This window comes from Diceros bicornis, chromosome 18 (assembly GCF_020826845.1).
Source record: "Diceros bicornis minor isolate mBicDic1 chromosome 18, mDicBic1.mat.cur, whole genome shotgun sequence".
In the NCBI taxonomy this organism is placed as follows: Eukaryota; Metazoa; Chordata; class Mammalia; order Perissodactyla; family Rhinocerotidae; genus Diceros; species Diceros bicornis.
The window spans coordinates 26294741-26319782 of NC_080757.1; the positions used below are offsets into that span (position 1 = coordinate 26294741).

Here is a 25042-nt window from a genome sequence, read left to right on the forward strand (position 1 = left end):
CTTAAGTCCCATCTCCCCAAACAGATTTACCAAGCTTTATGAAAATAAGTCTGGTTATTTTCACAGGATGTTCTAAGAGACAGAAATTAATTTTATTTATCTAGATTACTATCCTGCCAAGTTACTTTATTGTTAAAGAATAAATTGTTCAATTTATTGTTAAAGGGAAAATATTAAATACTATTTTTAGAAAAAACTAAAACATGTTAGCTGCTCCATATTCTTGGTATATTATATTATATTTGCCCTACAATCCATATTTTTTTCACATAAGAACTATCCTAGGGCTTCATAGGCCTGTGTCAGGTATATATCCCACAGAATTGTTGACCATATATTGGTCAACATGAGCCTATACCATAAAATGTTTATGTAACAGAAGAGTCAGAAAGTAAGTTAACTAATACTCTTCTTAAATTTAGAGAACAGAACATTCCTTATTACTTCTCTCCCTTCCTTAAGTTCAAAAGCAAAGGAGCCCTGCCTAAACAAAATATCCAGAATACCTCTGTACATTACTTCTTCATAGCGGACAGACTGTCAGACCAAAAAGCTAATCCCAGGATTGATTGGACAAACCAGACTACTACTACCTCTGTTTGTCTTAGGTAACTTCCTGCTGCCACCTGACCAGACAGCAAGTCCTGAGATTCACAGTCTCTATCTCTTTTCTTGTCTCTGAAGATACCTTGCCTATTTAAGTCTATTCAAATACACAACTACAAGAGATACTAAGAGCATAAACTACAGTATCACTAGACATCAGTGAGGTAAATTATTGGTATACCCTACCCCTTGAATTAGCTTGGCATTGGTTTAAAATAATTAAATAATTTCTTTGAAGTTCTGGATTGTCACTCCCCTTCCACTCAGTAGCTTCCTTTAAAGCAAATATTTGTCGCTTTTGGATGGTTGATTTATTCCCATCCCAAGAAAGAAGCTGAATTCTCCTCAGACCCACTAGTGCTTGAAGAAGACTATTGAGGCTTCAGGTTCAACTAGTAGGTTTCAAGTCAAAATTCCTCTCCTTGGAGTTAGTATCCCTGAATTCTGCCTATGGAGATATCCTGGCTAGCTTTTTTCTTTGCTATTCTACCCCTTGATCCATGATCCTAAGATTGGATTCTTGTCCTCACAACTGGCTCCACTTGTCTGTTCTTATCCTACTTTATTATCCATACTTTTCTTAGAAGCTAATTATCCTGGCTCTTCTATTCTTAATGATCTCATTCTGGAATCTCTTTGCTTTAACTTCAATTTTCTAAAAGCTTAATTTAACCCATAACTTTAAATCAGGAGAGAAAAGGCAGAGTTCCAAATTTATCATTGGGAATTCCTTCCTTTCACTGTCCCAACTTTCCTAGCCTAACCTAGGTCATATCCTTCTCCCCTCCATTGCAGGCAGATCTCGAAGTCAGCAGAATATCACAATTTAACTGCACTTCTAGCACTTCTAATTACAGTCAACCTGGTCATATACCTAAATTTCTACAATTCTGAACAAAAGTTTGGAGGTTCTTTTGCCTCAGAACTTAAGCGACTATGAAAAGATCATGAAGTAAATAAAGTCACAACTAAAATCCAAATATCCTAAGATTGAAAAGGAAATGATATATTCTGTCAATAGTCAATTTTTATATTCAGGCTTACTTGTCCAAATAATATAAATATTCTTCCTGAAAAACTCAAAAGTAGATCTAATTAAATCTTGTACAAAGTTTTTGAGGAATAACTGAAGTACAACAAACCGCACATATTTAAAGTGTACAACTAATCAGTTTTGTCATATATCATGTCATACCATTGAAACCATTACCACAATCAAGAAAACAAATAGCAAACATTTCTATCACTCAAAAGTTTCCTCATGTCCCCATGTAATCTATACCTCCGTATTCTTCCTCCTACACCAACACCAGCACTCGGTCTCCAGCAAGCTTCCTTTCATGACAGATTACTTTGCATTTTTTAGAATTTTATATGAATGGAATCATAAGCACGTACTCTATTTTTACTTGGATTCTTTCACTTAGCATAATGATTCTGAGATTAATTCATGTTGTCGCATATATCAACAGATCTTCCTTTATATTGCTGAGTCATCGAATATAATTTTACAAAGTGGTAAAAAGAAAATTCTCATCGTGAAAAACATTTTACTATATTTATGATGAATAGAATGGACATTTTTAATATGCTTCTATTTTAAAAGGAAGAATGTCAAAGAAAGAGAGCCCAATAAAGAAATATATTGTATTAGTACCATCACCTCTGAGAAAAAATCAGAAATTAAAGACTTCAGTTATCTATCTTTAGCAGCTAAAAATATAGGACAAGATGTCTTTAAAACATATTCCCATGGATCAATTTTAAAATGTATATTGTTAAGAAAAGTTAACTAATATGGAAGAAAAATACAGTGATACTGTACACATCATAATTCATTTATTATCAGCTATTATTTTGAGTTCATTTCAAAGAACGTTTATGCATTCACAAAAAATCGTAGACATTTTACAACAAATATCTAATTTAAATAATGGGAATAAATGAAAGAGCCTTACTAAAGAAAAATACTGTAAAAAAAAGATGGACTACACTAAGGACTTCCTTTTTAGCTGTAATATATAACCATTTTGCAATAAATAAATTGCTTTCCTATACCAGTTTGCATGAATACAGAAAGATATATTGCTGTTTCTTCATGCCATTTATTTCCTGAGAATACATCCCTGGAAATCCCAAAATAGACTGAAATGTTCCTTACTTACAAAATTAATCCTAAAATCACCATTTTTGATGATTACAAAATTTTATATATTTCTATTTGAAACCACAATATATGTAGTTACACTGCTTATATATTGTACATATTTGTATAGTCATGCACCGCATAATGATGTTTCCGTCAACAGACCACATATACGACAGTGGTCCATAAGATTAGTACCATATAGTGTATAGTAGGATATACCACCTAGGTTTGTATAAGTACACTCTATGATGTTCGCACAACGACAAAATCATCTCAACAACGCATTTCTCAGACTGTATCCTCATCATTAAGCAACATATGACTGTATTTAAAACTGCAATGTATGTAGTATGTAATGTTAGCCATTACATAGCTAACACTATTTTAAAGTCTATCAATTTTCATAATATCATAATATTTGGGACAACACCTCCAATTCTCAGAATGGTGCTTCAGAATGTGCTTACAGCTTAAAGGAGAAATGGGCAGGAAAGTAAAGTATACCCTAAATCTGTAAGTATAAATGACTCTGAACACAAATTCTTTCCTTTCATATGTTCAATCAGCTACTCAGAAAAAATAAAGCATCCAGTAATTACATTTAGAAGTACATTAAGGAAGGATTCTTATATTTATCATTTAATGACAAAAATATAGAAATATAGAAAGTTCAAATGTATTTTACAACTCTTCTCCCTACATTTTAATCTAAATAGTGAATATAATAACTCATACAAGTCAAAGATGACAGTTTTAAAAGATGATAACTACCATATGTAAGGCAAACATAAAAACAGTTCCACTTCTGCCACAAATATAAATTTATCAGGTAGGTACTCAATAAAATACAGCTATATTTATTCCACCTATAGCCCTAGGAGTAGATGGGAAAAGGATAAGAATTCAGATGCCTCCCTTCTATACTCACTCAAGTTTAGCAAATTTAGAATTCTTTTTATATGAATTTTACAATTTCTATAGTAAAACAGCTAAATTTTATTAGCTAAATTTTGACAGAGGCTTTAACACTGCAAGTTATGAATTAAATCAACCTCACTTTACCTTGTAATACCAATTAAGGATATGCTATTGGATAGAAGTGTCTTATCAAGACTGGCTGGAAAAGGACACCAATTATTTTTATCATCTACTACACTGGTCATGTCAGTAGCTCAGTTAATACATCAAGGATTCAAAATAAGTGATTATGCATAAGTTATTTTCTGTAAGAGTAATTTTTAGTACCAATATAAATGAATAACTTCTTTGACATCTGGCATACCACTTATAATATTCATAATTTATATAACGTACTTGATGTAATGCTCTATACAGGGAACTCACTAGTCCCATTATGCTTAATGATATGTTAGCTCTTCTACTATAAACTCTGTTTTTCAATAGTTTATGAAGCTGCTTAAAAATCACTCTAGGATAATACTTGACAGTTAAGAATCATCAAGATAATAAGGCACATTTTTTAAAAAGTCCTTATGTAATTTTACAAGAAGAGAGTGATACATTCTGTTATTATGTTCATCTAATAGAACCCTTGGAATCTTTTTTTATCTAGTCTTGGAAAGAGAAATACTGAGGGCCGGCCCCATGGCTTAGCGGTTAAGTGTGCAACGATCCGCTACTGGCGGCCCGGGTTCGGATCCGGGCGCGCACTGACACACCGCTTCTCCGGCCATGTTGAGGCCGCGTCCCATATACAGCAACTAGAAGGGTGTGCAACTATGACATACAACTATCTATTGGGGTTTTGAGGGAAAAAAGGAGGAGGATTGGCAATAGATGTTAGCTCAGAGCTGGTCTTCCTCAGCAAAAAAAGAGGAGGATTAGCATGGATGTTAGCTCAGGGCTGATCTTCCTCACACAAAAAAAAAAAGAGAGAGAGAGAAATACTGAAAGATCAATAAACTTAAGAACTAGCATGAATATTACACTGTGAAAAAAAGTGATGCAATTAAGATAAAGACTAGGGAATATTTTACAGATTCTAGCTACAAAGAAATATTCTAAACCAGTACCCTTCTTAGTGTGCTCCTGTCAGCTATAATGTCAAGATCAGGATTTATTGTAACAAATGAAAACATTAGACATTATTCTCTGGTTGATATAAATACATTAGTTATTTCAGTATGTAATATACTGAATACAGTCAATGATCAATAGTATCAAGAGCTAACAATCAATGACTAGAGTAGTTAAGAAAGTTCTTAACCCATGACGCTAGTAAATCCAACATAATGACATAATCAATAATACTGATCAACTAACATCAAAACAAGAAAACAAACACAAATCAATATTCGATGATCAAATAGTCCCCTTAAACCTGGACTGTCTAGTAAATGAATGTCCTTACTCCCAAGGGGCATCTAAATGCAATATGAATATCTCAGCATAAATTACCAACATTAATGGAAAAATATCCTACTAATCAGCTGTTTGTTTTCACATGTTCATCACTGTGTCTGAAAACACTCCAGGCTCTAAGATTGCTTTTGCTTAAAATGTACATTTCCCTCTAATTTGGAAAAGGTTAAATGTTCAAAGATTGCAAAGTTAGCAAAGTTAACTGACTTCAAGAGTATGGTTTCTTGGTCACTGTACTGGTCATTCTTGTAATCGGATTTTGCAGAATAATATAATTAATTAAAAAAAGCATTAATAACTCAAATACTAAGTTTATACTATAGGCACACCACTGTGAAGCATATTTTTGTTTTTTTGGTGAGGAAGATCAGCCCTGACCTAACGTCTGATGTCAGTCGTCCTCATTTTGCCAAGGAAGATTGGCCGTGGGCTAACATATGTGCCCATCTTCCTCTACTTTACATGGGACGCCGCCACAGCATGGCTTAACAAGCGGTGCCTCGGTGCGCGCCCGGGATCCGAACCTGTGAACCCTCAGGCCGCCGAAGCGGAGCATGCGTGCTTAACCACTATGCCACCGGGCCGGCCCCTGAAGCATATTTTTAAAAAGTCATAAAGTCTACCCATCAAGAATCATAACTTAGGAGTGATGTCAGCAACATGGCAGAGGGAGCTTTCCCTGTAAACTCTCCTCTGCTAAGATACCACAAAAAGGACATCTGCATACCAGCAAACAACCCTCACACAAGACAAAAAACGTTTGAGAGACCCATGCTGCCATACATCTGAAGGTGAAGATGCTGGAACCCTTGGAGGAAGTGGGGAAAGGTAAGGAGAAATCCTCCCCTTCCCCTATCAATCGGCAACTCTGGGTCTGTGGCTCCCAAAGAGAGAGGGGGGAGGGGCGGCCCTCTGTGGGAAAATCATCACTCTCCAAGTTCTCTCACAGCCTGTGGGAAATTACCTTATGGAGGATACTGAACTGTTGCAGGGGTGCCATCAACATCTGAGCACCCCAGGAGAGCAGATAGTGAGGGAAGAATAAGAAGCCCCCAGGATCAGGGGCCAGCCCCGTGGCGTAGTGGTTAAGTGCACACGCTCCGCTGCTGGAGCCCCAGGTTTGGATCCTGGGCACGCACCGACACACCACTTGTCAGGCCATGCTGTGGCGGCGTCCCATATAAAGTGGAGGAAGATGGGCACAGATGGTAGCCCAGGGCCAGTCTTCCTCAGCAAAAAGAAGAGGATTGGCATGGATGTTAGCTCACGGCTGATCTTCCTCACAAAAAAAAAAAAAAAGAGAGAGAAGCCCCCAGCATCAGACAGGTGAAAGAGAGAGCCCCTTCCCACGCACAACAGGTGCTTCAGCACAACCAGTGGGCCAGAGTGCCCACGGATTGCAGCGGGCTCAGAATACACAGCTCTTGATGCCTCAGCCAGTGGTGGCAGGTGGAAACTGCAACCAGATACTTTCAGAATGAGGAAAAACAAGCCAACATCTGCAAGCAAAAATATATTAAATCTCCAGACCAGAAGGAAAATGACAAGCACCCAGGAATCAACGCTGAAGGCACAGAAATTTATAACCTAAACAACAGAGAATTCAAAATATCTATCATAAAAGAGCTCAACAAATTACAGGAAAATACAGACAGACAATTCAATGAAATCAGGAATTTCTTCACAAAAGAGATTGAAACCATGAAGAAAAACCAATCAGAAATGTTGGAGATGAAAAACACAATGGAGGAGATACAGGAAACTCTAGAATCTTTAAAGAACAGAGCTGACAATATGGAGGAAAGAATTAGCATTATTGAGGATAGGAATGCAGAAATGCTCCAGATAGAGGAGGAGAGAAAACTAAGACTAAAACGAAATGAAGAAAATCTCTGATAAATATGACTCAATTAGGAAATGCAACATAAGAATTACAGGTATTCCTGAGGGAGAAGAGAGCAAAAAAGGAGCATAGAGCTTGTTCAAGGAAATAATAGCTGAGAACTTCCCAAATCTGGGAAAGGGGCTAAAAATACCAGTGAATGAAGTCAATAGATCTCCTGAATATATCAACATGAAAAGACCCTCTCCAAAGCATATAGTAATAAAGCTGTCAAAAGTCAATGAAAAAGAAACAATATTAAGAGCAGCTAGACAAAAAAAATAATAATAACAACGTACAAAGGAATTCCCATCAGGCTCTCAGCAGATTTCTCAACAGAAACCTTACAGGCTAGGAGAGACTGGAATGATATATTCAGAATTCTGAAAGACAAAAATTTTCAGTGAAGAATACTCTATCCAGCGAAATTATCCTTCAGATATGTCGGAAAAATAATAACTTTCCCAGATAAACAAAAGCTAAGGGAGTTCATTGCCACAACACCCCCACTACGAGAAATGCTCAAGAAGGCCCTTAAGCCTGAAAAAAAAAAAAAAGAGAAAGGGGATACAAAGCTTTGAGCAAGGAGAAAAATAGGTGGACAAAAATTAGAAAAATTGCAGCTCTCTATCAGAATCAGTTAGCAAACACTTAACTATAAAAATCAAAGATTATGGGAAGGAAAACACCAACAATAAATATAACCTCATCACTTGAAACACACATTCACAATACAAGATGGAATAAGTTGTGACAATAATAACTTAGAAGAGGAAGAGGAAAGGGATCAAATCGACTTAGTCTAAGGAAATAATAGGTCATCAGATAATGGACTATCTCATCCCCAAGATTTTTTATACAAATCTCATGGTAACCACTAAACAAACAATCAGAACAGAGTCACATATGATAAATAAAGAGAAAACTAAAAGAATCATCATACGGAACTACTAAACTGATTTGGTAGTCGAAACACACAGGGAGAGAAACAAAGGAAGTACAAAAGAACCGAAAAGTAACAAAAAAATAGCAACATTAAGCCCTCATATATCAATAATCAGTCTAAATGTAAATGGATTGAATTCTCCAATCAAAACACAGAGAGGGCCGGCCCCGTGGCTTAGCGGTTAAGTGCGTGTGCTCCGACGCTGGCGGCCTGGGTTCGGATCCCGGATGCGCACCGACGCACCACTTGTCCTGCCATGCTGAGGCCGTGTCCCACATACAGCAACTAGAAGGATGTGCAGCTATGACATACAACTATCTACTGGGGCTTTGGGGGTGGGGGGAAGACAGAGAGTGGTGGGATGGATTAAAAAACAAGATCCAACAATATGTTGCCTCCAGGAAACACATCTCAGCTCTAAAGACAAACACAGGCTCAGAGTGAGAGGATAGAAGACAATACTCCAAGCTAATGGCACACAAAAGAAAGCAGGTGTTGCCATACTTATATCAGACAAAGTAGACTTCAAGATAAAAAAGGTAATGAGAGACAAAGAGGGTCAATATATAATGATAAAAGGGACACTCCACCAAGAAGACACAGCAATTATAAATATATATGCACCCAACACAGGTGCACCAAAGTACATAAAGCAACTATTAACAAACCTAAAAGGAGATATTCACAACAACACAATAATAGTAGGGGATCTTAACACCCCACTTACATCAATGGATAGACCATCCAGACAAAAAGTCAATAAGGAAATAGTGGACTTAAACAAAAAACTAGACAAGATGGACTTAATAGACATATACAGAGCACTCCATCCAAAAACAGCAGACTACACATTCTTCTCAAGCATGCATGGAACATTGTCAAGGATAGATCATATGTTGGGAAAGCCTCTATAAACTTAAGAAGATTGAAATCATAACAAGCATCTTTTCTGACCATAATGCTATGAAACTAGAAATCAACTACAAGAAAATAACTGGGAAAGTGACAAAGATATGAACACTAAACAACATGCTACTGAACAACCAGTGGATCACTGATGAAATTAAAGGAGAAATTGAAAAATATCTGGAGACAAATGAAAATGAAAATTGTCTCTCATTACCTTTTTACACCATACCAACTCATATGGGATGCAGCCTAAGCGGTGCTGAGAGGGAAACTCATAGCAGCAGTACAGGCCCACCTTAACAAACAGGAAAAATCCCAAATAAGCAACCTTAAACTGAACCTAATAGAATTAGAAAAAGAAGAACAAACAAAGCCCAAAGTCAGCAGAAGGAGGGAAATAATAAAAATTAGAGGAGAAATAAATGAAATTGAAACCAAAAAATCAGTAGAAAGGATTGATGAAACAAAGAGTTGGTTCTTTGAGAAGATAAACGAAATTGACAGACCCTTAGCCAGACTCACTAAGAAAAAAAGAGAGAAGGCTCAAATAAAATTAGAAACGAAAGAGGAGAAATTACAATGGATACCACAGAAATACAAAGGATTATAAGAGCATACTATATGCCAATAAATTGGACAATCTAGAAGAAATGGATAAATTCTTAGACTCATACAACCTCCCAAAACTGAACCAAGAAGAAATAGAGAATTTGAATAAACCAATCACAAGTAAAGAAATTGAAACAGTAATCAAAAGCTTCCCAAAAAATAAAAGTCCAGGACCAGATGGCTTCTCCAGATAATTCTACCAAACATTCAAAGAAGATTTAATGCCTATCCTTCTTAAAATATTCCAAAAAATAGAGGAAGATTGAACACTTCCTAACATATTCTACGAGGCCAACATTACCCTGATACCAAAGCCAGACAAAGACAATACAAAGGAAAACTACAGGCCAATATCGCTAATGAACATAGATGCAAAAATCCTCAACAAAATATTGGCAAACCAAATGCAGCACTATGTTAAAAAGATCATATACCATGACCAAGTGGGATTCATACCAGGGTCACTGGGATGGTTCAACATCTGCAAATCAATCGACGTGATACACCACATTAACAAAACGAGGAATAAACACCACATGATCATCTCAATACATGTAGAGAAGTCTTTTGACAAGATCTAACATCGATTTATGATAAAAACTCTCAACAAAATGGGTATAGAAGGAAAGTACCACAACATAATAAAGGCTATATATGATAAACCCACAGCCAACATGATACTCAACAGGGAAAAACTGAAAGCCATTCCTCTGAGAACAGGAACAAGACAAGGGTGCCCACTCTAGCAACTCTTATCTAACACAGTATTGGAGATTTGGCCAGAGCAATTAAGCAAGAAAAAGGAATAAAAGGAATCCAAATAGGCAACAAAGGAGTAAAACTCTCACTACTTGCAGATGACATGATTTTACATATAGAAATCCCTAAAGAATCCATTGGAAAACTATTAGAAATAATCAACAACTACAGCAAAGTCACAGGGTACAAAATCAACTTACAAAAATCAGTTGCATTTCTGTATGCTAATAATGAACTAACAGAAAGAGAACTCAAAAAGACAACCCCATTTACAATCACAACAAAAAGAATAAAATATCCAGGAATAAATTTAACCAAGGAGGTGAAAGACCTATACAATGAAAACTATAAAACATTATTGAAAGAAATCGATGATGACACAAAGAAATGGAAAAATATCCTATGCACATGGATTGGAAGAATAAACATAGTTAAAATGTCCATATTACCTAAAGCAATCTACAGATTCAATGCAAACCCAATCAGAATCCCAATGACATTATTTATGGAAATAAAACAAAGAATACTAAAATTCTTATGGGGCAACAAAAGACCACAAATAGCTAAAGCAATCCTGAGAAAAAAGAATAAAACTGGAGGCATCACAATCCCTGATTTCAAAATAGTATACAAAGCAATAGTAATCAAAACAGCATGGTACTGGTACAAAAACAGACACACAGATCAACGGAACAGAATTGAAAGCCCAGAAATAAAACCACACATCTGCGGACAGCTAATCTTCGACAAAGGAGCTAAGAACATACAATGGAGAAAGAAAAGTCTCTTCAATAAATGGTGCTGGGAAAACTGGATGGCCACTTGCAAAAGAATGAAAGGAGAGCATCTTCCGCCATTCACAAAAATTAACTCAAAATGGAGCAAAGACCTAAAGGTGAGACCTGAAACTATAAAACTCCTGGAAGAAAATATAGGCAGTACACTATTTGACATGGGTCATAAAGGAATCTTTTCGAATTCCATGTCTACTCAGACAAGGGAAACAAAAGAAAAAATAAACAAGCGGGACTGCCTCAGATTAAAGAGCTTCTACAAGGCAAATGAAAGCAGGATCAAAATGAATAGATAACCCACCAGCTGGGAGAAAATATTTGCAAATTATATATCCAACAAGCGGTTAATCTCCATAACATATAAAGAACTCACACAACTGAACAACAAAAAAACAAACCACCCGATCAAAAAATGGGCAGAGGACATGAACAGATACTTTCCCAAGGAAGATATACAGATGGCCAATAAGCACATGAAAAGATATTCAACATCACTAATCATCAGGGAAATGCAAATCAAAACGACACTAAGATATCACCTTACACGCGTTACAATGGCTATAATCACCTAGACAAAAAACAACAAACGTTGGAGAGGTTGTGGAGAATCGGGAACCCTAATTCTCTGTTGGTGGGAATGCAAACTGGTACAGCCTCTATGGAAAACAGATGGAGATTCCTCAAAAAATTAAAAATAGAAATACCTTATGATCCAGCTATCCCATTACTGGGTATCTACCCAACGAACCTGAAATCAACAATCCCTATGTTCATTGCAGCATTATTCACTATAGCCAAGAAGTGGAAGCAACCCAAGTGTCCCTCGACTGATGACTGGATAAAGAAAATGTGGTCTATATATACAATCAAATACCACTTGGCCATAAAAAAAAAAAAAAAAACTGCCCCATTTGCAACAACACCCATGGATCTGGAGGGTGTTATGTCAAGCCAAAGAGAGAAAGACAACCACATGATTTCACTCATATGTGGAAAACAAACTAACACACAGACAGAGAGAACTGTTTGGTGGTTACCAGGGGCAAGGGGATTGGGGGCTGGGCACAAGGGGTGAAGGGGTGCATTTATATGGTGACTGACAAACAATAATGTACAACTAAAATTTCACAATGGTACTGGGCCGGCCCCGTGGCTTAGCGGTTAAGTGCGTGCGCACCGCTGCCGGCGGCCCGGGTTCGGATCCCGGGCGCACACCGACGCACTGCTTCTCCGGCCATGCTGAGGCTGCGTCCCACATACAGCAACTAGAAGGATGTGCAGCTACGACATACAACTATCTACTGGGGCTTTGGGGGAAAAAATAAATAAATAAAAATTAAAAAAAAAACAATGTTATAAACTATTAAGACAATCAATTTAAAAAAAAGAACCATAACTTATTTGAGAGACAAGATTCAAATGAATAATTAGTGAACAAGCCATTATCTAATAAAATGCTGTGCTACGTAGTACAGAAGCAGGCTTTAAAGCCTGTAGGAGTTAGGGATGGGTGAAAAACAATGTGGGCTAAAATTGTCAGAGGCAGATTTATGGAGGGAAGCGGAGTGGTATTACTATACTAGCCAGTATCCAGAATTGAAATCAATCCTGGGATAGAGATTTAGGACTGTTCAGTTAAAAGAAATAGTTAATGAGTAGCTACTATAAATTCACTTGCCTAGCAGATTTTGTAAATGGTGAAAACCACTTTTAAGTGAATGTGAAAACCATAGGAAATGATTACAGATTAATACCACATGGAAATGTTCTGTTAGATTTCTTGGGGGGGGGGTAGGGGTGGGGGATGGACAACACCCTGAAAAATATAAACACTGGATTATTAAGAGTGAGTGGCCTTGGTTCAGAAAGTCCAAATTTAAGTAGAACACATTTTTCATTTACTTCCTTCCCATTTACCTTGTTTTGACTTGTTTTCTCAATCCCCTCAAATTCTATTCATTTAATATTTTAATCAAATAATACATGATTACTATTATAAGCAAGATAAGAATTGCATTAAAATATTAATTACATTAATCTATCCTAGAAACAATGAATCTAACGAAATCGATGCTTAAATTCTAAAAATTGTAAACTGCCATGAGTTCTTATTCCTCATCCTAAATAGCCTCTATCTTGGAATTTATCACAGCAAGTCTTCAGAGAAGGTAAAAAATGGGAGTTCAGTTCAATCCTAGATAAATCTCTTTCCCTCTAAAAATATACAGCTCCTCTCTTCTAGAAAATAATTTAGAAATTTACATTGCTTTCTTAATTAATATATTAAGGACTAAAGCTATTGTCTTTTTAAGTTCATCATCCTTTTGCACTAAGATTCCAAAAATACTTTTCCTTGCCCTTGAAAGATATACAATCCTGTGTCGCTTAACAACAGGGATACATTCTGAGAAATGCATCATCAGGCAGTTTCACCACTGTGCGAACATCATAAAGTGTACTTATATAGCCTACTACACACCTAGGCCATGTGGTAGAGCCCATTGCTCCTACGCTAAAAACCTGTACAGCATGTTACTGCAATCAGTACTGTAGGCAAGTGTAATGCAACGGTATTTGTGTACCTAAACACCGAAAAGGTACAGTAAAAATATGGTATAAAAGATAAAAAATGGTACACCTATATAGGGCACTTACCATGAATGGAGCTTGCAAGACTAGAAGGTGCTCTAGGTGAGGCAGTGAGTGAGTGGTGAGTAAACGTGAAGGTCTGAGACGTTACTGTACACTACTTGACAAACACGTACACTTAGGCTACACTAAGTTTATAAACAAAAATTTTTCTTCAATAATAAATTAATCTTGGCTTAGTATAACTTTTTTACTTTGTATTTTTTTTTTAATTTTTGATTCTTTTGTAATAACACTTAGCTTAAAACACAAACAGAGGGGCCGGCCCCGTGGCTTAGCGGTTAAGTGCGCGTGCCCCACTAGTGGCGGCCCGGGTTCGGATCCCGGGCACGCACCGACACACCGCTTGTCCGGCCACACTGAGGCGGCGTCCCACATAAAGCAACTAGAAGGATGTGCAACTATGACATACAACTATCTACTGGGGCTTTGGGGAGAAAAAGGGAAAAAAAAGGAGGAGGATTGGCAATAGATGTTAGCTCAGGGCTAGTCTTCCTCAGCAAAAAGAGGAGGATTGGCATGGATGTTAGCTCAGGGCTGATCTTCCTCACAAAAAAAATATAAATAAATAAATTAAATAAATAAATAACACAAAGATCGTATAGCTGTACAAAAATATTTTCTTTCCTTATATCCTTACTCTATAAGCTTTTTTCTATTTTTAAAATGTTTTATTTTTCTTTACTTTTTAAACTTTTTGTTAAAAACTAAGGCACAAACCCACACATTAGCCTAGGCCTACAGAGGGTCAGGATCATCAATATTACTGTCTTCCACCTGCACGTCTTGTCCCACCGTAAGGTCTTCAGAGGCAGTAACATACATGGAGCTGTCATCTGCTATGATAACAATGCCTTCTTCTAGAATACCTCCTGAAGGACCTGCTTGAGCCTTTTCATGAGGAGGTGTCACTCTTTTCAGAACTATGTCCATGGTGGTTTGCTTGGTTTGTTTCTTTTTCTCATCATAGATTTGCTTTTAAGCAGATAACACACCACGAACATTCCTCTCTATTAGTAAAAACCTTTCAGTGTTGGGGTCCATGTTTCAAACCTTTTAAGGAGCTTGTTGAGGTCTGCAAAAGCTTCTGCTACACCCTTCACTGTGAGTTTTCTTCGGGATTCTTTTTCTTCTCCTGCAGTTTTTTTCTCTTACCTCTTCTTCAACTATATGTTTCTGTTCCAGTTCCAATAACTCTTCATTAGTCAATTCCTCAGGAACCACCTCTAGGTGATCCTCAGTGTCATCCTCATCCACATCCAGGTGAAAGTTGTTTGCCATCTCAACCACAGTCTTGTTGATTTTTGCAACCTCCTCATTCTTGGCAAATCATTTGAAGTTATGGATGAACCAGAGCATCTTCTTCCAGATGCCATTCATATACTCCTTGGTGACATCACCACAAGCCCAAGCAAGGTTCTTGATGTAGTCATAGATGTTGTAATCCTTCCAGAATTGCATCGGTATCTTCTCAGTGTCTTCCTCAGTTGCAGCAATAGCCTAGGCAAAGGTCTTCCTCAGGTAGCTGGCCTTAAAAACTGCTACAGGCACACCTCATTTTATTGCACTTCGCAGATATTGCATATTTTACAATATGCAACCAGCAAAGATTACGACTCACTGAAGGCTCAGATGATGGTTAGCAAATTTTAGCAATTATTTTTTAATTAAAGTATGGACATTGTGTTTTTAGACATAATGCTATAGAACACTTAATAGACTACAGCATAGTGTAAACACAACTTTTATATGCACTGGGAAACCCAAATATTCATGTGACTTGCTTTATTGCAGTGGCCTGAAACTGAACCTGCAATGTCTCTGAGGTATGCCTATATAACTCCTTGATCCATTGGTTGGATCAAACACCGCTTTGATATTGGGATGAAGATCACCAATAAAAGGAGGATGTCTGGGAGCATTACCAACAATAAGCAAAATCTTGAAAGGTATGTTATTCCCCAAATAGTATTTATCTATTTTGCTGGCATAGCAATTCAGGAGGGCATCTTGGAAGAGGAGCTGGGTCATCCATGACATCTTACTGCTCCAGGTAGTGTGTGCTTACTGATATGCTTGAAGGCCCTGAGGTTCTCACTGTGCCAGATCACAAAAAGTTTCAATTTGTAGCCTGCCACATTGCCCCAAAGAAAGACTATTACACTGTCCTTAAAAGCCCTGAAACCTGGCATTGTCTTGGCCTCCTTATGGACAAAAGTTCTTTCAGGCATCTGTTTCCAGAATAGGGAGGTTTCATCCATATACAATATTTGCTCTGGAAAGTAAATTTCCTTCACAACCAGCTTATCTAGAGTTTCCAAAAATTCTTCAGCTGCCCTCACATCAGCACTCACAGACTCACCACTCACTTTCACATTATGTAATGAATAACAATTCTTGAATCGTTTAAACCACCCAGAGCCAGCATTAAATTCAGCAGCTCGCAGTCAAACATCAGCCTTTTCTTTCAACATTGCAAACAAACTTTTTGCTTTGGCTGTGCTCATGACTGTCATGGTGCTGAGAGGGATACGCTTCTGTGTCTTCAACCCAAGTCATTATAGGTTTCTCCACGTCTGATATAGGCCCTTCTCGAATTTTTGTTAATTTCTTTGCCTTCAAGAAAGCAGATCCTTTCACAGCGTCCCTCACTTTGTTCCTGCTCTTCAAGATCACAGCTATGGTGGAATGGGCATGCCTGACTGGCAAGCAATAACCATCACTGATTTTCCACCTCTGCAGTCCTTTATCACTTTTAATTCAATTTCCAGGTCAATTACTTGACGTGGCCTCTTACTGGCAAAATTAGCAATAGATTTTGTATGCTAGGGGCCATGATGAACAAAACAATAGGAGAGTAAATCAAGCACAAGAGAAAATGATGCAATCCAGAAATGCGGTAAACACAAGACAGATGAGGTTGCTGCTGGCATAACATGACATACTGTTTTACAGTAAACCTTTTTTCTAATGAGTAGAAACAGTACACTCTAAAATAACAATAAAAAGTATAGTACAGTAAATACATAAACCAGTAACATAGTCTTTTATTATTATTATCAAGTATTATGTAGTGTACATAATTGTATGTGGTATACTTGTATATGACTGGCTGCGCAGTAGGTTTGTTTACACCAGTATCACCACAAATATGTGAGTAATGCATTGCACTATGATGTTACGATGGCTACAATGTCACTAGGTAATAGAAAATTTTCAGCTCCATTATAATCTTATGGGAGTGCCATCATATACGCGGTCCATTGTTGACGAAAACATCATCATGGGGCACATGACTGTATGTTATTACTTCTACTATAAAGAAAAACACTGATTAACTAGGGAATAAAGTTCTCTTTTCCATTCACAATTGGCAGCTTAAGTCGTTCCTGTGGCTTTTCTCATAGAGATATTGACATTAAAATGTTGTTGTTGCGCCTCAAAACATTAATTTCAGAATCTCGCCAAGAGCAGGTGACCCTCTTGACCCAGATTTAAGGCCCAAGCTCGCCACAAGATTTTAAGAAAGGTCTCACAAAGGCTATATACAGTGGAATAATTACTTCCTTAGCTTTGCAACTAATCACTTTGTTTATAAATCCCATCAGTTAATTTGATTCCCCTGCAGCGACAGAATACAGACTCTCCATTCTGAGTCTACCCATCCACTAAAACTAAATTCAAGCTTCAAAACTACCTGCCCGACCTATACATCCATTTAAAATATATCATTTCCAGTTTAGCAAATAACTTTGTACTCTGCAAGATGAATTATACTCAGAAATTCTCTCCCTTTCCCAAATTCACATAAAAGCTAATGAAGTCAATCTACTGATCTGCCTGTTTTGGAGAGATGGCTCAAATAAGCCACAAGCTCATTTTATATGAATGCTGAAAATGTTCCAGAACTGAGCTTAATGGGGTTCACTTATCCTTTGAGATTACTGTGTGAGAAACTATAAAGACCTCCTTTCCTGAGAAAATACCAGAGATTAATTGAAGATAGAAGTACTTAGTTCCTTATAATACTTTATAATTTACACAATATATTACATGTACTAATCAATACCCATATGATAACAGTACCCTTCCTCACTTAAAATAAGCCTAGGTCAGTAAATAATAGGGCAAAAGAAGTTCATCACTAAAACTATTTATAAAATTTTTATTTGTGTTTAATACTGTGCTAGAGTTTACACAAAAAAGTGTTAACTACAATGAAACTGAAGCTTGAAACTATCATTGCGGATTTTACAACTTTAAATGAAGATCGTTCTTGTAAAACAATTACTTTAATTATTCCATCCAGTGATAACTCTTAACAGGTAGTCCAAAGGACAGAGCAAGACTCTTGAAACAGTTTTGGGTGAAATGAAATTTATGAAATATTCATATAAAAATTATGCTGCAGGGAGTTCCACTTCCACCTTAGATGCAGAAAGCCTGAAAGAGGGTCACTCCTAATCCAAAAACAATAAAAAGCCAGATAAACTATCATATTACAACATTTCTTGAGCCCATCAAAGAGCTGAGATCACAGGGCAATCAAGTAGCCTGACATCCCAGGAAGGATAGATTCCTCCAAAACACAAGATGCATGGACTGTGTCTCCAAAATCAGAGCAGGGGAGGAAGTCACAGCTGCCAAGCAAGCAAGTAAGAAAAAAAATAAACCCCTAAATTTTTAACAAACTACCACTAATCTATTTTCTGTCTCTATAGATTTGACTACTGTGGCCATTTCATATAAATGTAAAAAAAAAAAAATGTGGTCTTTTGTGTTTGGCTTCTTTGACTTAGCATGTTTTAAAGGTTCATCCATGCACATAACAGAAAACTTCATTCTTTTTTATTAACAAATAATATTCCACTGTATATAGATATACTACATTTTGTTCAGATGATGGACATCTGACTTGTACACTGAAAACGATAAAACATCACTGAAGGAAATTAAAAATCTAAATAAATGGAAAGACACTCTAATTTCATGAATCAGAAGACTTTAATATTTGTTAAAAATGGCAGTGCTCTCCAAATCAACCTACAGATTCAACGCAATCCCTATCAAAATCCCTTTTTTGCAGAAATTGACAAGCTGATTCTAAAACTGACATGTAAATGCAAGGGACCCAGAATAGACAAAACAACTTGAAAAAGAAGAACAAAGCTGGAAGAATGACATTGTCTGATTTCAAAACTTACTATAAAGCTAGAGTAATCAAGACAATGTGATACTGACATAAGGACAGACACAGAAATCAATGAAATAGAACTGAGAAACCAGAAATAAAACCTTATGGTCAACTGATTTTCAGCAAGACTGACGAGACAATTCAATGGGGTAAGAACAGTCTTTTCAACAAACAGTGCTAAGACAACTGAGAAACTATACGCAAAAGAATGAAGTTGGACTCCTCACATCATACATAAAAATTAACACAAAATGGATGAAACCCGAACGTAAGAGCTAAAAACTCTTAGAGGAAAACAGAAGAGTAAATGTTTGTGACCTTGGGTTAGGCAATGGTGTCTTAGATAAACCAAAACTACAAGTGATAAAACGAAAAACAGGCAAATTGGACTTTATTAAAATTTTAAAGTTTTGTGTTTCAAAAGGCACTACCAAGAGAGTGAAAAGAAAATCTACAGAATGGGAGAATATATTTGCAAATCATGTATCTTATGAGGGACTTGTATCTGGAATATATAAATAACTCTTACAACTCAAGAATAAAAAGACAAACAACCCAATTAAAAAATGGACAAAAACTTGATTGAATATCTGTCTTTAGGTGTATAGACATACGCATGTAAATCTTTATATATGATCCAAAGTGATGAGGCAGATATTCTGACCCAAGTTATTCCCAGCACCATGAATTACAGAGTCTGACAGTTTTGATCTTAAGAAAGGAGCTGAGGGGAGAGAAAGGCTGAAGTCAGTATATATTTGAATTTGGAAACATCTTGTACTAATTACTATGGACTCAGTTTAAATCACTTCCTCTAACTGGCAACTTACACTGTATCTCATTAAATTGCCAGTTATATCCTAAAATGAAAAATTCTAAATTCCAAATCTTTATATTATACTAGCATTCAAGACAAAAAAATGAAAAGAAAATAGGAAGATGAATTCATACTGAAATAGAGAAGCCAATAAATAGTATTAAGAAAAAAGATAACCCTGTCATAAATCCAAAATAATGGCAGAACAAGAAAGTACATAATTTTACACAAGAATACATATAAGATAATTAATGCAACATATAGCCCCACCAAAATAAGATTAAAACACACAAAAAAACAACAAATGTAATCTCCCTATTATATAAACCACAAGGTTCAAAAGCACACAACACAGGTTAGAAATAGAACTTGTCACTAATTAGGAATGGTGAATTAAGGTTCTATGCAGTATGCTAAGCTTAAAATTCCTATAATTTTCACTGTTTTATTAATGTTATTCTCATTTCACATTTAGAATGACATAATGCATACATGTATATATACCTATAGAATAGTATATTCATTACTTTTAGAAAGGGAATATTTATATCAACTAACTGCATTTCATCTCTACCTAAAAATTTTAGTAGACTTTAAATAAGACTTTACAAGTTCCAATAAGTTAGTGTTTCACTTACAACATTTAATTTTATAGAATTAATTTAAGTTTTACTATATGGAAAGATTTTCTTTAACACAAAATTTATAAAACATAATCCCAATAAAAATTACATGTCAGAGGGATAAAGTTTATAAGAAGCCAGTCACAAAAATGGTCCCATGATTGTAATCAGTGGCTTTAAAGCTCAGATACACAAAAGAAGCAGAATTGCAGCTCTGTAGTACTCCCATTTGGCCTCTAAGAGCCATACTGACATCTAAAGCAAGACCTGTTTACCTACTCAGCAAGAAAATTAACTGTGGGGAAGATTAAATCTGTTAACACCAGGAGGCCCCTCAAACATTCAGGCTGATGGATAACTATCTCACAGTAAAGTCTAGAACATAATGATTACCTCAGCAACTTTTGGAGGCACTCCATCCCCAAGCACTTCCCTGATGAAACAGTGCTGGCCCATGTAATATGAGAGTCCACAGGTCCTCTTGAAGGCATCTTTCAGTCGTTTCAGCTCTACATCTGTAACTGCAATTCAGAAATAGAAGATGGGTAAGAAACCAGAAGAAAAAAGTCTCTCAAAATCTTTAGATTTTTTCAACCCAGTTTCCTAATAAAAATTGGCAATTATTACTTCTCTTTCCAGATAAGTAAAACAAACCCAAAGATGTTTTCTCATAATTCTAATATTTTCAAATCTAATCTAGAAAATAAATAAGAAAATTCTTGACCCACTATCTTAAAACGACAGAACATTAAATTATACATACAAATTATAGGCAGGGGCAAGGAAGGAGTAACAAGTGTTTCAAATTAGCAGGTAAGTTAAATGGCATTAGATTCTGGCATTAATATGTTTTCAGCAGCAACACACTTATTTCCTTTAGGATAAAAATTACATTATTTGTACTCCTTGAGCAAGCATCTATCCTTGTGGAGGATAGCCCCCAAGTTTAGCCTAGATTTTGTTATCATTTACAAAGAAAGTAATCTGTAAATAGATGATTCTATCAACCTACAATTCTTAGACACCCACTATCAAAAAAAAATTACTGAGCCATTACTTTATTTTAGCCATTGAAGACTTTTTTTCACTGAATAGAACAATCTACAATGACAGAAAAATAAATACTCTAATATTATGCAGTCAGTACAATGATCACAATGGAAGCACAGAAACTGGTACCTTTAGCCCATCGTGGAAGAAAGAGAAGACTTCTGCACAGAGAGAATAATTACATAAAATTTTAAAGGCTAACCCAAGCAAAAAGGACAAGCACAAGCCAGGCAGAGATAATAGTTTATTTCAAAGTACAATGATGTATACAGCATATGGAGAATTGTGTGTTACTGGAACAAAATAAATAAGGCAGGGAGTCGTAAATGATAAACCTAGAGAGGCAGGCAATGACCAATTCACAGAGACTCTGTTCTGTTACAATAAGGAAGGGATACAGTCAGATATAATTCAGATACAAACTCTAGGCAGATAGGAAACAGGGCACAGTCAGATACAATTCAGATAGTTCACTCTACCAGCAGTGTATAGAACAGGACAAACCTGGAAGCAAAAAGTAGACTGCTACTACAAGAAGAAAAGAAGGAGCTAACTCTGGGAAATAGCTAGAAGAACAAGTCATTAGAAGTTAAAGCTTGAATCAGAGGAGAAGCAATCTAGAAGTAATACCCCGGATTCTATCCTGGGAAACTTGAAGGATGGTAATATCATATAAAAACGGAATGTAAGAAAAAGAGTAAGTAAAGAAGAAAAGATGATAAATTCTGGTAAGGACATACTGAGTTAAGAGGAACCTTGGGGAGATCCATTGGGCTTTTACAATTATGACTGTAAAACATAGGAGAGGTTTGATGGGCATCATCAGCATATAGGTGGCAATTAAAAACCATCAATAAGAAGCACAATGAGATAGAGACAAAACTGAAAGAAACCAATGCCTACAGTGTCTGCAGAGGAAGAAAAAATACTCAAAGAAGATTGACAAGGAATAGTTAGGGCTGGCCCTGTGGCCTAGTGGTTAAGTTCAGCACACTCCACTTCAGCAGTTGGGATTCATTTCCTGGGCGCAGATCTACACCACTCATCAGTGGCCATGTTGTGGGGGTGACCCACATACAAACAGAAGAAGATTGGCAACAGATGTTAGCTCAGGGCGTATCTTCCTCAGCAAAAAAAAACAGATTGCTGGGAAGATGGTGGCATAAGAGAACTCTGAACTCACCTCTTCCCACAGACACAACAAATTTACAACTGCTCTTGGAACAATTACCCCTGAGAGAGAACTGAAAACTGGATAAAAACAACTCCCACAACAAGGAACAGCTCTGACTGAGGTGGAAGAGGCAGAAATTCCTTTCTGGAGAGGAAAAAGCCACATTTTGGGCACAGCACTTCAGCTGGAAGCAATCTTAAGCCACACAGGGGATTAGCCCCACCTTCAATGCCTGAAAAAACTGTGTGCTGCCACACCTGGGGCCAGGGCTGGCCTCACCCAGCTGCACTCCTGAAAGAGATGACAACAGCCTTGCAGGCTGGAGGCCTACAGCAATTGTAAGCCCCTGAGCCTAACAACCAGCTATGCTGGGGGCCTACTCACTTAACAGAAAAACTGCAGCAGGAATGCGCTATTAGACCTTGCAGCCAACTGTGCTGGGGTTCCCCATGCCCGATAAAGTGACCAAAGGCACAATAGCAGCCACACACAGCTGAGCATTACAACCAGCCAGCCAGGGGGACAGCCTAGCCTCCCTGTACACCTGCCAACAAGAGCAACCCTGCCACAAGAGAAGGACACACCGAGCCCACACAGGGGACACTCCTGCAACATCTGGAACTGCTGACGAGAGGGAAGCACAGTGTTGGGCCTCATAAGGCATCTCTTACCTAAAGCCACCTCTCCAAGATCAAGAGATGTAGTTGATCTACCTAATAAACAGATATAAACACAGAGACAGAGGCAAAATGAGGAGACAAAGGAATATGTTCCAAATAAGGGAACAGGATAAATCCTCAGAGAAAGAACTAAATGAAACAGAGATAAACAATCTTCCTGATAAAGACTACAAACTAATAGTCATAAGGATGCTCACTGATGTTAGGAGAAGAATGGATGAATTCAGTTAGAACTTCAACAAAGAATTGGAAAATATAAAAAAGAACCAATCAGAAATGAAGAATACAATAATGGAAATAAAAAATTCACTAGAGGGACTCAACAGCAGAGTAGATGATACTGAAGAATGGATCACTGAGCTGGATGAAAGACTAGAGGAAATCACCCAAGCTGAATAGATAAAAGAAAAAAAAATTAAAAAATCGAGGAGAGTCTAAGGGACCTCTGGGACAACATCAAGCGCACTAACATCCGTATTATACATGTCCCAGAAGGAGAAGAGAGAAACAAAGGGGCAGAGAATCTATTTGAAGAAATAACAGCTGAAAACTTTCCTAACCTAAAGAAGGAAACAGATATCCAGATATAGGAAGCACAGAGAGCACCAAACAAGATAAACTCAAAGAGGCCCACACCAAGACACATTATAAATAAAATGGCAGGAGTTAAAGCTAAAAAGAGAATCCTAAAAGCTGCAAAAGAAAGGCAACAAGTTACATACAATGGAAACCTCATAAGACTATCAGCTGACTTCTCAGCTTACAAGCTAGAAGGGAGTGGCATGATATATCTGAAGTGCTCAAAGGAAAAAACCTACAGCCAAGAATACTCTACCAAGCAAGGTTATTATTCAGAATAGAAGGAGAGATAAAGCATTTTCCAGACAAGCAGAAACTAAAGGAGTTTATTACCAATAAACCAGCCTTACAAGAAATGCTAAAGGGACTTATTTAAATAGAAAAGACCACAAATGGGAATAAGAAAATTATCAAAAACAAACAATAAAATCACTGATAAAGGCAAAGATACAGTAAAGGTAGCAGATCAACCAACTATGAAGCTAATATGAAGGTCAAAAAACCAAAGTACTAAAATTATCTGTTTCTATGATAAGAGGATAATGGATACACATGCACAAAAAAGAAGTTAAACATGATATCTAAAACATAAAACGTGGGAGGAGAGGAGTAAAAGAGTAGAGCTTTTAGCAAGAGATCAAACTTAAGAGACAATCAACTTAATATAGATTGCTATATACGTAGGTTATTATATATGAACCTCATGGTAATCACAAACCAGAAACCTATAATATAATACACAAAAAATTAAGAGAAAGGAACTCACACATAATACTAAAGAAACCCAACAAACCACAAGGAAAGAGAGCAAGAGAAGAAGAAAGGAACAGAGAAGAACTACTAAAACACCCAGAAAAAAAGTAACAAAATGGCAATAAGTACATACTTATCAATAGCTACTTTAAACATCAATGGACTAAATGCTCCAATCAAAAGACACAGCGGGGCTGACTGGATAAAAAAACAAGACCCATATATATGCCACATACAAGAGACACAATTCAGATCTAAAGACACCCACAAACTGAAAGTGAAGGGATGGAAAAGGATACTCCATGTAAATGGCAATGAAAAGAAAGCTGGGGTAGCAATACTTATATCAGACAAAAGAGACTTTAAAACAGAAATTGTAACAAAAGACAAAGAAGGGCACTACATAATGATAAAGGGAACAATCCAACAAGAGGATACAAAACTTGTAAATATCTATGCACCCAACGTACGAGCACCTAAATATATA

At 36.8% G+C, this 25042-nt stretch overlaps 1 protein-coding gene across 2 annotated transcripts in view; it reads right to left on the minus strand.

Annotated features, from left to right (window-relative positions):
• Nucleotides 1-25042, minus strand: part of USP32 (ubiquitin specific peptidase 32) — a 220177-nt gene that overhangs the window by 136676 nt on the left and 58459 nt on the right. For both annotated transcript variants that reach the window (XM_058560459.1, XM_058560460.1), the window contains exon 2: nucleotides 20713-20840. In XM_058560459.1, the coding sequence (XP_058416442.1) occupies nucleotides 20713-20840 (128 nt within the window). The remainder of the gene's footprint in view (nucleotides 1-20712; nucleotides 20841-25042) is intronic.